This window comes from Podarcis melisellensis (genome assembly GCF_964234715.1).
Source record: "Podarcis melisellensis genome assembly, chromosome: 17".
NCBI classification, from domain to species: Eukaryota; Metazoa; Chordata; class Lepidosauria; order Squamata; family Lacertidae; genus Podarcis; species Podarcis melisellensis.
In genome coordinates, this window is record NC_138534.1 from 16,699,819 (window position 1) to 16,716,438 (window position 16,620).

Genomic DNA, 16,620 nt, shown 5'->3' on the forward strand with positions numbered 1-16,620 from the left:
CTGCATCAGTTTGAACTCTGAAGGACATAAAGAGCAGAAGCAGGGGGGATCTATCCAGGACAGCTAGCATTTAAAAATCCCAAGTGCAATATTTCAAACCACACAGTTCTTCCTTGAAATTGGAAACTAGCATTTTAGATATTCGGTGTTCTCTCTTGTAAATATTGGGTCTCTTGTGTGGCATTAAGGAGACCATTAAGAGTTGCACTGTAATCTTAACATATATTTTATGGGATTTGGGTTGTAAACCGGAGTTTCTGAGCCCAATTCAAACTGCTGGTATCAACCATAGAAAGCCCTAAACCAGGCATAGGCAACCTTTGGCCCTCCATATGTTTTGGACTACATTTCCCATCATCCCTGGCCACTGATCCTGTTAGCTAGCGATCATGGGAGTTGTAGGCCAAAACATCTGGAGGACCGAGGTTGCCTATGCCTGTAGTAGGGGGCAGGTGTTATCGGAAGGTCTGCCTTCATCTATACCAGGCATAGGCAAACTTGGCCCTCCGGGTGTTTTGGGACTACAACTCCCATCATCCCTAGCTAACAGGAGCAGTGGTCAAGAATGATGGAAACTGTAGTCCCAAAACATCTGAAGGGCTGAGTTTGCCTATGCCTGACCAGTACAAACCTGCATGCATGCTAGAAAACAAGCAGGCAATACGGACAGGTTCTTTTGACATTGACTGCACTTCAAATGGGCATTAGATATATTAGAAAAGGCAGGCACCAACAATGCCCGTCTAGAAATATGTTATTGGGTTGTTTTTGTTTTTATTATGCATTTTGAGTTTTTATGCTGCAACTGTCCTGAGACTTGCGGCTATAAAGCGGTATACAAATTTTATAAATAAATAATAATAAAACGGCCTGTCCCCCCAACTCTACTGTTCTACTATGGCATTTTGATATGTCGGGGTTTTTTGGGGGGGGGTGTTTTTGCACTGGATTTATTAGAAACCACCTCCTAAATGCAGACCTGTCTAGAAATATGTCAAATAACACAAAATGATTACCCGGAGGTAGCTTTCATAGAACAAAGGATAATGGACTTAATTTGGGCGGTGAGGCCATTTTTGCATTTAGACGCAAATTAAGATCATTATGAGGCTGCCACCAAAGGAATACGCAAATTGCGCCGCGCCTCTGCCGCGCGCCTATAGGAAGCAAAGGCTGAGCAATTCTACAGGCCGGTCCTGCTCGTCATGCAAATAAAGTGGGCGGAGTCGACATGGGCGGAGGAGTCGAACTCGGATGCCGGCAGGAAGCCCACGACGCGCTTCCCCTTCTTCTTTTTTTAAAGGTGGGCGGGTCGCGATATGCAGATAACGAGCGCGGGGGCCGTTTCTATAGGTTGGTCCTGCCCGTCATGCAAATACAGTGGGTGGAGTCGGGATGTGTGAGTGTGTGTAGAAACAGAACGCCGGCAGAAGGCAGACGAAGCGCTTCCTTCTTTTCTTTTTTTTTTAAATGCACGGTGGGCGGGGCGTAAAATGCAGGCGGACGAGCGGGCGCTTCCATAGGTCGGTCCTGCTCGTCATGTAAATACGGTGGGCGGAGTCGACACGAGGCAGCCTCAGAGTGTGTGTAGAACGTCGGCTGCCCCCACTTTTTGCGTGTTTTAAATGCACGGTGGGCGGGGCGTGATATGCAGATACAAGCAGGCGGTTCCATAGGTCAATCCTGCTCGTCATGCAAATACAGTGGGCGGAGTCGACACGAGGCGGAGCTCGGGGTGTGTGTGTAGAACGTCGACTGCCCCCACTTTTTGCGTATGTGACTTTTAAATGCGGTGGGCGGGGCGTGATATGCAGATGAGGAGCGGGCGCGAGCCGGGCGGGTAGGAGGACGCCGGCAAACAGCCGCCTGAGGTGGATTCAGTCAGAGGAGAGCCGCCGCCGCCAACCGACCTGACGGACTCTATCCTGGAAGCGAAGGGCTGAGGGAGGGTCTCGCTGCCACGGCGCTCCTGGATCCGCTCACATCCTGACCCGGGAGAGAGAGCCTCACCGCCCTTCACACGAGACGAGCCCGGCCCCGCGGGGAATATGGCGAGTGTCAGAAATGGAACCGAAGGGACCAGCGCAGCAGGAGGAGGAGGCGAAGAGGTAACGCCGTGGGCGCGGGGGGAGGGGGAGAGGGGGGCGAGAGTTCCGTGTCACACACGCGTGAACGTGTGAACGCCGTTACGCCAGTGCCGAACGCGTGAATCCCTTCCGTAGGTGATGGATGGGCAAGGCGCGTCGGGTTGTTCGTCGAGTTTCCGATATGGGTCGAAAGGTCGGTGCGGGGGAAAGGATGGAGATGGAGGTGGGGGGGAGAAGGTTTTCTCGTCCTCTCACTTTCTCGCCTCCTGGCGACCAACAGGTGCTGCCGTGTTGGATTTATGTAAAAGCTAAACAAGCTAGAGCCTCGGGCCCCACTCTCTTGGAGACCCAAAAATAAAGAAATAAAAAACAAACCTGGATGTACATTTCCAAAATATAAGATAAAAAACAAATAAAATAAAACCTACATACAGCAACAGTGTTTTGTGTTGTAGGCTCATATTTGTTATGTGAAAATGGCTTTAGATACCTATGAGGTCCATAAATTACCATATAGCATACATTCAACATTAAAAAAAACAGCGACAATTTGTTGTTGACAAAGGACAGCTGGGCATATAAAGGGCCCCATTACCTTCAGTTGCTTAGGGCCTCACCACACTGAAATCCAGCCCCGATGTGACCTCATAAATATCGAATGTTAAGTTCAATAATGGTAAATTCAAATCTCACCCGAAAGGATTGGGGGGGAGGGCAGAATAAAAAGACAAAATGGAACTCTTGCATCTTTTTTTTTAATGTGATGGTCAGCAGCGATGCTGTGTTGCAAAAATCATTCAGAACTGAGATCTCATTATCCCTCGAGGTGCTTTCGTTATTATTTATTAGGCGTACAACACCCTTCGTTTCATTATTATAATTCGTCTAGGGGTGTAGCCAGGATTTACGTTGTGTGTGTGTGTCACAGGCAGGACACCCACCTGTCATCACCCTCTGTCTGGCTCTGTCTTAGCAGATTCAAAATGAAACATCTCGGCCACAGTTGTTTTATTTTCTTTTGAGCCCAAGTGCTCAGGAAAAGAAACCCCTGTCAAGATCTTCCTACCATTTCTACTTTTAGTTAAGTATTTTTATTTATTCATTTGATTTGGCCTAGGCAGCTGCCCCCTGAATTCATCTGTTCAGGAATTGCTTTGAAGCGCAGAAAAGAATTCCAGAGCTGCAGCCTGCAAATAAGTGATAGCAGTTCATGATACAAAGCTTGCAGACATCATGACCAAGTATCCTCGTCTCTTTTTATTATATTTACCATTACACATATATCCCACCTTACTTCCAAGGGGTTCAGGGTAGCATGCATGTTTTCTCCCTCCGGATTTTTATCTTCCCAACAAATCAGTGACTGATAGACTGTGACTGGCTCAATGAGGATTTGAACCCAGGTCCTGGTTCAACACTTTAACCACAATGACTCCCACAGTCTCTTCTAACCTGATATGTTTGTGGCTGTCAGAATGCCCCTTATCTGTGAAGACCCCAAATGTAGATAAAATAGAGTATCTCTAGCAGCCTCATGTTATGTCGTTACTATATATGATTCCTGCAGCTGTTTTAAGCTAAAGTCATGGTGTTTCTTTTATGTTTTTGAAAGTAGTCTAGAGTGGCCCTCTTCCGCTGTACATTTTATTTCCTTATGGGAACCATGACTGCAATATTTTAGGTCATTTAGGAAGTCAGTGCTCGTACCATTGAAATTCTACACTCTGTAATAATAAACCACCTACATATGACCCCTGTCACCCAGATACTGTGCTGTAAAGAGCAGGAGGAAATAGAATGCCTCATGCTAGAGGTGCTTGCATAATTCAAAAGAGAGTTTAGTAAAACAATCCAGATGAGCAAGTGGACAAATGATGCAATATGAAAAATATGGAACCAGATATAGTAGGCATCTATCCTGAATAGGAGCAATCAGAGATTAATTTTAGTTTACTTTTATATTATAGCTGGATTTTTGTGTGTTTTGTCTGAGCTTTTTATTAGTTTTAACCTGGAAAAATCTAATTAATGGCACTATGTACAACCTGAAGTTGGTGCTGGGGGTTTGATGAAGGAGATCGTTCTTATCATGGATCATGCATAGCAGCAACACTTGGGCGTGAGATCCTGGCCTGCTTGTAAACTGTGCCCTGCCCAGCATAGGTACAACATTGGTATATATCTAGATTTTTGTCAAGACTTTATCAGGGGAAGAAAGGTGACTCAGCAGTCATGCCTAAACAGCCTTTGTGGTGCTGCTGCAGGCTTCCTTTTCACTTGGCAAATTGCTTGATATGCCAATTCTACTATATCCTAGCCATTTTATTGAATGAGGATGGCTGTTATAACTGTTCTGACTGCTTTTTAGGGCTATCTCATCACATAAATTTCTTTGCTTCAATGAATCTTTTAAATATTGGGACGTATAATAACACTACGTAAAAAGTAAAGGTAAAGGACCGACCCCTCGATGGTTAAGTCCAGTGTGACTGTGGGGTGAGGCAGTCATTTCGATTCAGGCCGAGGGAGCCAGAGTTTGTCTGAAAACAGCTTTCCGGGTCATGTGGCCAGCATGACTAAACCACTTCTGCCGCAATGGGACACGGTGATGAATGCCAAAGTGCATAGAAACACGGTTCATCTTTCCACCACCTCAGTGCCTATTTATCTACTCGTACTGGTGTGCTTTCAAACTTGGCAGAAGCTGGGACAGAGCAATGGGAGCTCACCCCATCATGTGGATTCGAACCACCAACCTTCCAATCAGCAAGCCCAAGAGGCTCAGTGGTTTAGACCACAGCGCCACCCATGTCCCTTTAATAATACTAGTCGATCATTTAGGAATATGAAGAGAAGAGTAACAATGGGAGTATTGGTTATTTTAAAAACAGTGTATTTTGGATACTGTCCAGAAAGCTTCAGTAAATTGTGTTTTCCTTCTAAATCTGTGTAACACTTTTTTTGCACTTTGTGAAGTTAACCATACTGTGGTGTTTTGTTTTGTTTTAACTTTCCCCCTAATTTACCATTTTCTCTGGGATTCTATTCTGTGTCAAGCTTCCCCTTCCGGTCTTTTGTAAGTTTGTCAAGCTATCCAGGGAGTGAAAGTTCAGCAACTTGCCTTTCTGCAAATCTTCTTAGTCAGAATCCATTCATATGCTAGTTTTTGGTAGGCAGTTTTATGATGCTCTGCTGGAGTAGACAGTGGTCTAAATCTAGCTCCTTAATGTTAATTTGTTAAAGCTTGTTTGTAGCTCATCCTAGATCTCAGGCCTCTTGCATCTACCTATAGGACAGACACCCACACTTAGAAACTGGTGTGCTGCCTTCACCTGGGCTGGGCTGAATCAATATAAAACAGGATCATGGTGGAGTAGACCACAGTTTAAAGCACTGCACAGGCAGGAAAGCTGTACCCTCACCACAGTATGAGTTTTCTTGTTGAAAACACTTCTTCCAAGTTGTCTTTTTTGCAGATGGGATTCCCAGACTGGAAGTATCCGCCATTGAGAGGAAGAACAGTTGTCTCTGCTTCCCTCCCTAAACCTGCCGCAAGCTGAGAGTTTCACTCCACATCCCAACTGCCTATGGAATACTTAAAATGTACCCAACCACCAGTCTTATACAAATTAAGACCTGATTCCTAGACCACATTTGGATTACCGTATTTTTCCGTGTATAACACACCCCTGTATATAAGTCCCCTGTTTTTGGGGATCCAAAATTAAGAAAATGGGGGGGGGGGAGATTGCCCCTGTGTATAAGACTACCCCCCCTTAAAAATTATTTTTAGTAAAAAAAAAAACCCTAGTCTTATACACTGAAAAGTATGGAATATCTTGCCTTTTGCCATTGTGATGCTCCTTTCTTTCTTGCAATAAGCCAGGAAGTGTTCCATTAGCCATACTTTAAAAGTTCAGTGGTTCCAAACCTTTTAATAATAATAATAATAATAATAATAATAATAATAATAATAATAATAATAAATTTTATTTATATCCCGCCCTCCCCAGCCGAAGCTGGGCTCAGGGCGGCTAACAACAATAAAACAGTACAAAAGTACAGCATAAACAACACTCTAAAATCATTCATTATAAAATTAATTAATTCAAGCCACTGGCAGCCATTGGGCCAGAGCTCCGCGAAGATTGCCGAGGGAAGGAGTCAGGCTGTGCCCTGGCCAAAGGCCTGGTGGAACAGCTCTGTCTTGCAGGCCCTGCGGAAAGATGTCAAATCCCGCAGGGCCCTGGTCTCTTGTGACAGAGTGTTCCACCAGATCGGATACACAGCCGAAAAAGCCCTGGCTCTAGTTGAGACCAGCCTAACTTCTCTACTCCTATCAAGTTAAAAACAAGGCAGGAATCCCAAATTGTCCCGAAGCTGGTAACTATTGTTTTTTTGGTTCAGATATAATGAGAAACTATGGTTAATTGAAGAGTTCCAAGTATAATTGCAGGTTTCTGGGAGGAATCTGCATATGTAGGCATGCATGAGGCTGATTCATGGCCATGCACACAATTGTGATTCCATAACGTCTTATTTACCTCTTGGCTTTAATGGTGAAGCAGGTAGAAAATAGGCTGCAGTTCCTTCTTTTTTCTAAGAATGCTTTTGACTGGAGAAATTGAAAGATGTAAGGATTGGTTACTGGAATATATTATTTTGTGTGTGTGTGTGTAAGAGAGAGAGAACTTGAGTCTTTGAAGTACCCCCCCCCCCATTTAAGAGTTAATTAATGTGAGAATTGACAAAAGTATCACTAAAATGAAGTATACAGGATGTAGTTGCCTAAATTAAACTTATTTTGACTTCTGGACCTTTTGGATAAAATGGTGCCACGAACATTTCTAGGTCCTGAATGTTAACCTAACCCTGAGGCTAACTTACACAATTTTTATTCACTTGTTTCTCAAAGAGATTACATATATCAACTTGCACAACACACTGAACAGTGCGGGCGACACTGGATCCTTTGGTAATTATTACAAGGCTTATGCAAGAGTAGTGTGTGAACCTAGCGGGAAGACAAGGCAGCCATGGGGAGACACTTTGAGCAGAGAAAAATGTCATGGCTAGGGAGAGTGTTAACCACCACCCCTCTTTCCCCCCCCTCGTCTGTTCCTCTTATCATTATTTTTAATCTAGGCTCTGCTACATGCATTTTCATATAAAATGTAGTTAAAAATACGTTTTATTTTTTAGGAAATGCATGTAATAAAGCCTTGGCTATTTAAAAATAAAAAGTAGCAAGGGGCTATCAAAGAGAACAATAAATGCCTACGTTGCATTACTACAATATGTAATACAGTGTTGATTATGTCCGTTGAGCATAATACTAAGGAGTACATGTTTGTGACATGCAATTAGTGTCCAGGGGACAACATAAAGATTCCTCCATCTTTAAGAAAACTGAAGTCTCTTGATGGAAGCATTACATATCTTCAAGTCAAATTAGAAAGCAAATTAAAATAGCCTTTTACCCTTGTGCAATGCATCTATTTGGGATAATACTACGTAATCACCTTGAGCTACTTTAAGGGAGAGCAGGATAAAATTATATAGTTTTCCAAAACTGGTGTTCCTTGCTATTTGAGTTACCACTTTGAAGTGGAAGTTGCAGAATGCACAAAAAGTGTACATTTCCTATAAAAGAGACACACCCGGATGGCTGTATATTCAGTTGCACAGATATATTCAGCCACATGGAGAATGGGCCCTACACGTGTAGAAGGGGAATCCAGGATTTTCTTTTGCATGGTGGAGCCCTTCATGCACAGGGCCTGTTTTCTTTGAGGCTGACGATGGAGTTGCCAGCTGATGGTTGAATGGTACATCAGTGCCAAAGGGGTATGACCAGCTGTCTTGAGTCCATTTCTCACTTCAGTGCATAGGGATGTTTGCACTTTTATACAGCTGCACAATTTCAGGATTTATGCTAATTATAGACTCCACGAGTTATGAAATCTGAATAAAACCAACCCTTTGGCAGTTTAAGACATATGAATGTCTTTCTTTGTTTATGTGTTTATGATCTACAGTCACCCGACATATTTTATCTGGGCGGTTTACCAAAATTAGCAAAATAAAACAACATTAAGAATATAAAATAAGAGCAGCATAAAAGATGGTTCTTTTGGCAGATTTACTATATATTTTAGAAAGGAGGGAAGGAGTCCTATGCTTGCCATTAAACCATCATATTTTAGCTGGAGTGTGGTAGCAAAACTGGTCTTGAACTTTATTCTGCAAGTAGAATTACTTCCACTTCAAAGTAATTTATGCAGCCCAAGCACATCTTGTTTCCCAATTTCAGGCATTAAAATTAACCAAGGAACTCTAAACCCAGCTACAGCAAAGCATGAATGCATGTGTGGGTACTCCCAGCAAAAAACACAACCTCTTCAGTCCTCCCCCAGCCTTCCTGCTGCAATGCGACTCTGAGCTAAGCCATGGTTTGGCTTAGCGTTGTGTGCAAACTGGGTTAATGGTAAGCAGAAAAGTAGAAAGTGTTCATGCTAACCTTAGATCAGTCTACTTGTCTTTCATTAAAAATTCACTTTAGGAGAGAAAGAGAAATCACGGAGTACTGTGCATAAATGACTCCTCTTCCTTTTTAAAGCTCAGGATACTCTCCTCAGCCTTGTCATCATTTTACCTTTGACACCATTTCCAAGAGCCTTATGAAAATGTGCCTTTTTACTTTTCCAGTTCCATCCGCTTTTGTTCTCCAGTTACTTCATTTTGAAAGGATCTTGTGTACTTCAACCTTTACACCAATGGAGAGACATCTGTAGAGCTGTTCTCTCATACATTTTTTCCTCTGGAGTTCTTATTCACATGTAGAGCATTAGATCCAAGTCATTATGCAAAGAGATGCTATGTCTGCCTCCCATCTCTTGAGCCTTCTCTTTAATCCAGACAGTTTTATGACCATCTAGCTTAAATTCAACTTCAACTTGTCCAAGCACCGGGAACTGCCTTGGAAATGTATTGTGAGCAAATAGGAGAAGATTGACATATTTATGTTCACATAGTGTCTGTGATAATAAGACATGAGTCCAGGATTCATGGACAAGAGCATTTCCCCTGCTTGGTGGCAGCAGCTAGTTAATTGTAACAGGGGAAAACAAAGTTTAAAGACAGATTACACAAGGTGTCTTTTTAAACTTCAAAGGGGCAGTTTCCTCTATTGATTGTGTCTTCCATGATATTTAATTTGTAGGAAATAGTTCATAGCAGGCAAGTCAACTTGGTATTGGACAATAAGCTTTATTGGTGAGGGAGAATTTAACCTGGTCATCCCTGCTTTATGTCCCTTATTCTAACACTTCTCTTAATGTGATAGTTTTTTCTTTTCTAGAAGGAAGTACAAGAAATATTTTGATGCTCCAAGAATGTATTTTGAAATTGTCAGCCAGCACATTGCAGTTTATTATGCCAATGTGTACTATGCCAGTGTTGTATGGGAGGTTTCATGTGGCAATAATTGGCCACTAGGGGATTCTCTTGTGGTGTAACTGAGCAGCTTGATATAAAATAATTGGAAGCCACAGAGAACTTGTGTAGTTCTGCCTTGGTTAAAATGTACTGCCTGCTGGCCTCTGTTGAAGGCTATTAAAGGATATTTTTGGACCCAGTTTTTGTTTTTGACTAAAGAATGTTCTACATGGTGTCATTTAAACACAATATATGTCATTTAAGGCTCTCTGAGTAACAATCTCTAAAAAGTCAGAACTGGGTGAAGCTTCATATTTTGCAAAGGTTTAGTAAAAACTAAAAACTAACAGTCATAGAATCGCAGAATTGAAGAGTAACCATCATAGAAACATAGTATTGTGGAGTTCAAAGGGACCCCAAGGGTCATTTAGTCTAAGCCCTTGCAATGCAGGAATCTCAGCTAAAGCATCCATGACAGATAACCATCCAATCTCTGCTTATAAACCTTGCACTTTGTATTTTGGGTCTATGGACCGCAATAAAGCTTTGTGTGTGTGTGGCTTAAAAACCGCCAGTGAAGGGGAGTCAAGTCCACCACCTCCTGAGGGAGATTGTTCCACTGTCAAACAGCTCTTACTGTCAGAAAGTTCTTCCTGGTGTTTAGTCAGAATCTCCTTTCTTGTAACTTGAATCCTTTAGTTTGAGTCCTAGCTTCCAAAGCGGGAGAAAATAAGCTTGCTCCATCCTCCATTTGACAGCCCTTTAGATGGCTATCATATTTCCTTTCAGTCTCCTCTTTTCTAGGCTAAACATGCCCAACTCCCTCAACCATTCCTCATAAGGCTTGGCTTCCAGACCCTTGATCTTCTTGGTTGCCCTCCTCTGCACACATTCCAGCTTGTCAATATCTTTCTTAAACTGTGGCGCCCAGAACTGGACACAGTATTCCAGGTGTGGTCAGACCAAGGCAGAACAGAATGCTACTATTACTTCCCTTGACTGGGACATTAGATTTCTATTGATGCAGCGTAGAATAGCATTAGCTATTTTTTTGGTGCTGCATCACACTGTTGACATGGTTAGACTGGTTTTGAGACGAAGGATTCTAGGCCAACACTGCAAATTCTACACCTCATTTCAACTAAAATCACGTTTGTACTGCCTTTTTTGTACTAACCTTATTTTAAGAACCTGTTAAAGTTGCCCTTATTTCTACTGCTTTTTGACTTCACATGAAAGTGCATCAACGTACAAAATGTGGAATATAGGATTTTCCATTACAGAAACAGTGTTCTTCTTACGTTAATGAGTACAGAATATTTGATTCCAAAACTGCTTCAGCACACTGGGCTTTTTATTTATTGAGATGAAGCTCAACTTATTCCTTTATTTATTTATTTATTTATTTATTATACAATATGTAAAGCTAAAAGAGGTAAGAAATGTACAGTATATAAAACAAGTAATGACATTGTTCTGACTGCTTTAGGACTCATACAGTGCCTAAATGAGAAGCGTAGCAAGATTTTCACAGCTGCATTTTGTACTAGCTGCAGCGTCTGAACTGTGTTCAACAGCAGACCCATATAGAACACATTGCAATAGCTCCAACACAAAGTTATCAGAGCACAAACACAGTGACCAAGTTGTCCATGTCCAGGAAAGGCCATAGCTGGTGAACCAGGTGAAGCTGGAAATCACGTGCATCTAGTAAAATAAAAAGCTAGATCAAAACATTGCAGAGCAGGTTGAATTTATATATTTTAAAATCATTTTTTTTGGGGGGGGGGAGACCCATGAACTTCACTCTGTTATTTTTTATCCATCTGTTACTCCAAAAGGGGGGCTGCCGAGAAATTGCGATGTAGATACATTGCATGGCAAGTCCTGACCCCCCCCCAACTTGGTTGAATAAAGACACATGACTCAAATATTTAAGGTTAATGGGCTAAAAAAGGCCACAACTTTATTGGTTACAGATGATGAGCGGTATTGGCTTAGGCATTTTATCTAACCAACCATATCTGACTCCAGCCTGTCTGCAGGGAGTCCGGGAAGGGTTAACCACCAATAGGGGGAGTCCCCCTGATGCACATCAACTAGGAGCTCCCCTGGGGGTCACCAATAGGGGTTGTGCCTTAGGCCCTAACCTCCCTAGGCTTTGGACAGGGCCACGCCCCCTGGAATCCTTTAACGGAATACCCTTCAATATGTGGGACAGGTGAAGGCGCTACCTCCCCTCTTCTCTTCTCCAGAAATATTTCAATGCCTAACCGCCAAACCTTAAAAAGTTGTGACAATTTGCTACGAGGTAGGCGAAAACCAAGTGGCTGGTGCCAATTTGCCAAGTGGAAAAATTCCTATCAGGCCCCTCAACGGCGACCAACCAAAGTCCATAGCAAGGTCAAAAGAGATGAAAACCTTAAAAGGCGGGAGGGTGGGAAAACCGAAGCAGCTGAAAGCCAGAAAGAGAGAGATCTCCTGGCAGGCCACACCCCTAGACCAACCAGATTGGTCAGCAGGGCTGGCCACCCACCCCCTGCGCACAAACATGGAGGGGTCGTGAGAGCCCGCAACACCATCTCCTCCTTAAGGCGGAAGTGGCCTTGCAGTCAAGCACAAAGGCTCATATGAATAAGTTTCTAGAGCAGCATGGCCTATGGAGATCCAAGGGAAGACAGGAAGGAAAGATGTTGGTAAGCCAACATGAGGTTTTTTTTCCTTTCTTTCTTTTCTTTTTTCTTTTTTTGGAACATGCAATACAGTGTAGTGGAAGGAGAGGAGCAGAAAACAAGCTATGCAGTATTTCATGGTCTCCAAAAAGTTGTTCATTCTCTCCTCTATGCAAACAAGCACCCAGAGGATATTTTTGCATATCGCCATGAAAGTTGTCTGCTACCCAGCTCAGAAAGGATCAGATGGAATAGTTCTCATGCAAACCAAACACAGTGGCAAGAAAGCCCCTTAGTAATATTTAACTTCTGTAATGTCAATGAATAATCATTGCCTTGACTAAACATTGCATGTTTGGAATGGAAAAAAAAGCTTTTTGCATAACCGACTGTGATGGGACGATGAGCTGCTTGTGCGTAAAATGCAAGTCCCTCAGAGTTTGATCAGGCTTTCAAACCTCTGCCTGTGACGGAGCCCCTCCAGCATGGCTGCGTCAATCACTAGTAGAATCCGAAAGTGGCTGCTTTCGGAAACGTTTCCAACATAAAAGCTCCTTAACGGAAACACGTCGTCTGGCCTCTCGGCGTGACAGTTTCCGTCGAGGTGTGGGTGTCCCTATAGGAGGTCCTGAGACCTCCCCACTGGTTTCGCTTGAAGCGTCTCTGAGCCATCCCTCCGACTCACTTTCCCTTGGAGTTCTTGCTCGCCCTCTACTGGTTCCCTCTTCCGCTGCTACTGCTCTCTCACCCTCAGTGAGCCTTTGCGCCTCCGGCGCTTTAGATGTCAGTTCCCTGACATCCACCTCCCCTCCAGGGCCCCCTTCACCCCCTCCCGTCTCCTCTCCTACTGGCGGTGAGGAGGTAAAACCCTTGAAAGAACCTCCCTCATCTTCCGACGTCGCGAACACTTCCTTCCACTTGTTGCTGTTCCTACTCTCTAGGTACTCTTCGTCATCAGAGTCCACTCCCTCTTCCAACTCCGACTCCGCGAACCCTTCCATTTCCTCTTCCTCATCGGTGGTGCCGAAATACTCCCTCCTAAACCTTGCTATCGGCTGAGGTTTCCTCGGGAACCTTTGATGGAACGTTTCTGTTAAAACCTCGTCATTGACTTCCTGCGCACTTACCCAAGTGTTTTCTGACTCCGGTTCCCCTTCCCACGCCACTAAATACTCCACCTGATTTCCCTTCCACCTGGAATCGAGGATTTCCGCTACATGGTTGCGGCGTTCCCTCTCTTCCAAGGCTGGTCCCCTGACGTGCTCCCCTTCACCTCCTCCCCTGTATGGTGACAGTAACGACCTGTGGAACACTGGGTGCAATTTCATGTGATTGGGTAATCGGAGTTTGAAAGCTACCGGGTTGACCTGCTGAATCACCTCAAAGGGTCCCAATCTTCTGGGCCTCAGTTTCTTACAACCCCCTTTGAACGGCAACCCTTGGGTTGACAACCACACTTGATCCCCCACCCTTATGGTTTCACCTTCCCTTCTGTTCTTGTCTGCCTGCTTCTTATATTGTGCCTTAGCCCTTTCTAAGTTGAGCTGGAGCTGCTGATGGATGGCTTCCATCTCTTCTACAAAATGTTCAGCCGCTGGGACGCTCCATCTCTCCCCTCCTTCCCCTGGAAATGCCCTGGGGTGACACCCGTAATTAGCCAAAAAGGGACTCATCCCTGTGGACACATTCTCCGCATTATTGTAGGCAAATTCTGCCAACGCCAACTTTTCGACCCAATCGTTCTCTCTGTCATTGACATAACACCTAAGATATTGTTGAAGAATGCCATTTGCCCTTTCCGCCTGCCCGTTGGTTTCAGGGTGCCGGGCAGTTGAAAAATTGACTTCCACGTGTAACAAGCTCATGAGCTTCCTCCAGAACCTGGAAGTAAATTGTTTGCCTCGATCTGAGATCACCCTCGAGGGAGCCCCGTGCAACCTAAAGATATGTTCCACAAACAACTTCGCCGTTTCTTCCGCTGTGACTGCATGTGAGCATGCTACAAAGTGGCACATCTTAGTTAACAGGTCTGCTACTACCATGATGGCTGTTTTCCCCTTGGACCTTGGCAGATCCGTCATAAAATCTATTGATATCGCTTCCCAAGGCCGTTCTGGTGTGGGTAAAGGTTCTAATAACCCTGCCGGCGCCCTTCTTTCCCCTTTGGCTCGCTGACATTGGTCACACCCTCTTACATACTCCCTTACATCTTCCCTCACCTTAGGCCACCAAAATTCCCTGGTAACCAACCACATGGTCTTGTGTTGCCCAAAATGTCCCGCCGTGGGGCTATCATGCAACTGCTTGAGTACTCTCCCCCTCAATTCACCTTCGGGTATATACAGTGCCCCTTTGTAATACAATGCCCCATTTCTTTCCTCAAAACCTCCGGGGCTCTCGCCCTCCCCCCCTGAGACCTCTGAGCTTATCCTGGGCATATTCATCATTTTCCGTTTCCTCCACCAGTTCTCGTTGCCCCACCATCGCCGCCCCACACACCCAGCGGTCCTCCGGGATGACATGTCTCTCTTCGATCACCCCCTCCCCTTCCCAATATTCTGGTTTGCGTGAGAGCGCGTCCGCCCTGACGTTTTCTGGGCCTGGCACATAACAAATCTCAAAGTTAAATTTGGAGAATTCCTGTGCCCATCTCACTTGTCGTTGGTTGAGCACTCGAGCTGTTCTCCAATACTCTAAATTTTTGTGGTCGGTGCACACTTGCACCTTGTGTTGTGCCCCAATTAATGTCTCCACCTCCGGAATGCTTCGTGAATGGCAAGTAGTTCCCTGTCATACACCGTGTAATTCCTCTCGGACTTATTCAGCTTCCGCGAGAAGAAGGCACACGGTCTCCACTCCGACGCACTCCTCCCCGGTTGAAGAAGGACCGCCCCTACCGCCCGGTCGGATGCATCTGTTTCCACTCTCATGGGTTTTCGTAAATCCACATGCAGAAGTTGTTCTTCCGAGGCGAAAGCCCTTTTCAGTTCTTCAAAGGCTCGATCCGCCTCTGCCGTCCAAACAAATTTCTTCTTGCTGCTGAGACAGTCGGTGATGGGCGCCGTCAAGTGGGCAAAGTTCTTGATGAACTTCCGATAAAAGTTCCCAAATCCCAAGAATCTTTGCACGTCCTTCTTGGTCTTCGGTGTCTTCCATTCCAGTACCGCTTGGACCTTGCCTGGATCCATGGCCAATCCCTTGTCTGACAAGCGGTACCCCAGGAATTCCACCTCCTTGGTATGAAACTGGCACTTCTCCAGTTTCACCCACAGCTGGTTGGCTTGCAGCCTGCCCAACACTTCTCGAACGTCCCTCACATGCTGTTCCTCATTTTCCGAATACACCAACACGTCGTCTAAAAAGGCCACACAATTCTTGTAGAGCAAAGGTCCCAGAACGTGGTTTATAAAAGCTTGAAAACACGCGGAGCCCCCTTGTAGACCGAAGGGCATAACGAGGTATTCAAAGGCTCCCAACGGGGTAAACATGGTGGTCTTCCATTCATCTCCCTTCCTTATGCGTATCAGATTGTACGCCCCCCGCAGGTCCAGTTTTGTAAAAATCTTTCCCTTCCTTACTCTGGTCAAAATGTCATCAATTCGGGGCATAGGGAAAGCCAGGGGCTCCGACACTGCATTGAGGGCCCTGAAGTCACACACCAGTCTCGGTTTGTCTGTGTTCTTTTTGTCCACAAAGAACACTGGGCTGCCCCCCACCGCTCGGGACTCTCTGATGAAACCTCGCTTCAAGTTTTTGTCAATGAACTCCCTCAGCTCCTGCATCTCCCTGTCTGACATGGCGTACAGCTTGCCTACTGGGAGTTGGGCCCCTGGGAGTAGGTTGATTTGACAGTCAAAGGGTCTATGCGGTGGCAGTTTGTCTGCTTCCCTTTCGCTGAATACGTTGCTCAGATCTGCGTATTGCGGGGGCACCTTCCCTTTGTCCATCACTTCCATCCCCGCTAGGGTGACTCTGTCTCCTCCCGAAACCTTCCCCTCCTTGCAGTGTTCTAGGCAATGCGCTGACCCAAAGGAGACCACCCTCTGATGCCAGCCCACTAGCGGATCGTGTAGCGCCAGCCAGCTCATCCCCAAAATGATGGGCGCTCCTCCCAGGATGGCCAAATTAAACGCTATCTGTTCGGTGTGCCTTGCCACTCTCATTATCATCGGGACAGTCTGTTGGCTAACTTCTCCCCCCAACAGCTCTCTGCCGTCAATCGTAGTCACCTGCAAGGGGTTACTTAAAGGGATAGTCTGTATCTGGTGCTCAGCTGCAAACTCCTTACTCATGAAATTACAGGAGCTGCCTGAATCCAAAAGCGCCTTGACCTTTAGTGGGTGTCCGTTTGGCAGTTCTAGTAACACCTCTATCACTAAAGCGGGTCTGGGGGGTTCTGGCATGGGCACTTTCATTGCTCTTTG

General features: G+C 45.0%; 1 protein-coding gene across 2 annotated transcripts in view; it reads left to right on the forward strand.

Moving 5' to 3' along the window:
- The first annotated feature begins 1,789 nt into the window (after positions 1-1,789).
- The window catches only part of TTC39B (tetratricopeptide repeat domain 39B), a 63,071-nt gene continuing 48,240 nt past the window's right edge, over positions 1,790-16,620 (forward strand). Inside the window, exon 1 of one of the 2 annotated variants that reach the window (XM_081894277.1) lies at positions 1,790-2,116. In XM_081894277.1, the coding sequence (XP_081750403.1) occupies positions 2,049-2,116 (68 nt within the window). In that variant the 5' untranslated portion in view covers positions 1,790-2,048. The remainder of the gene's footprint in view (positions 2,117-16,620) is intronic. The other variant, XM_081894278.1, reaches the window with a different exon arrangement.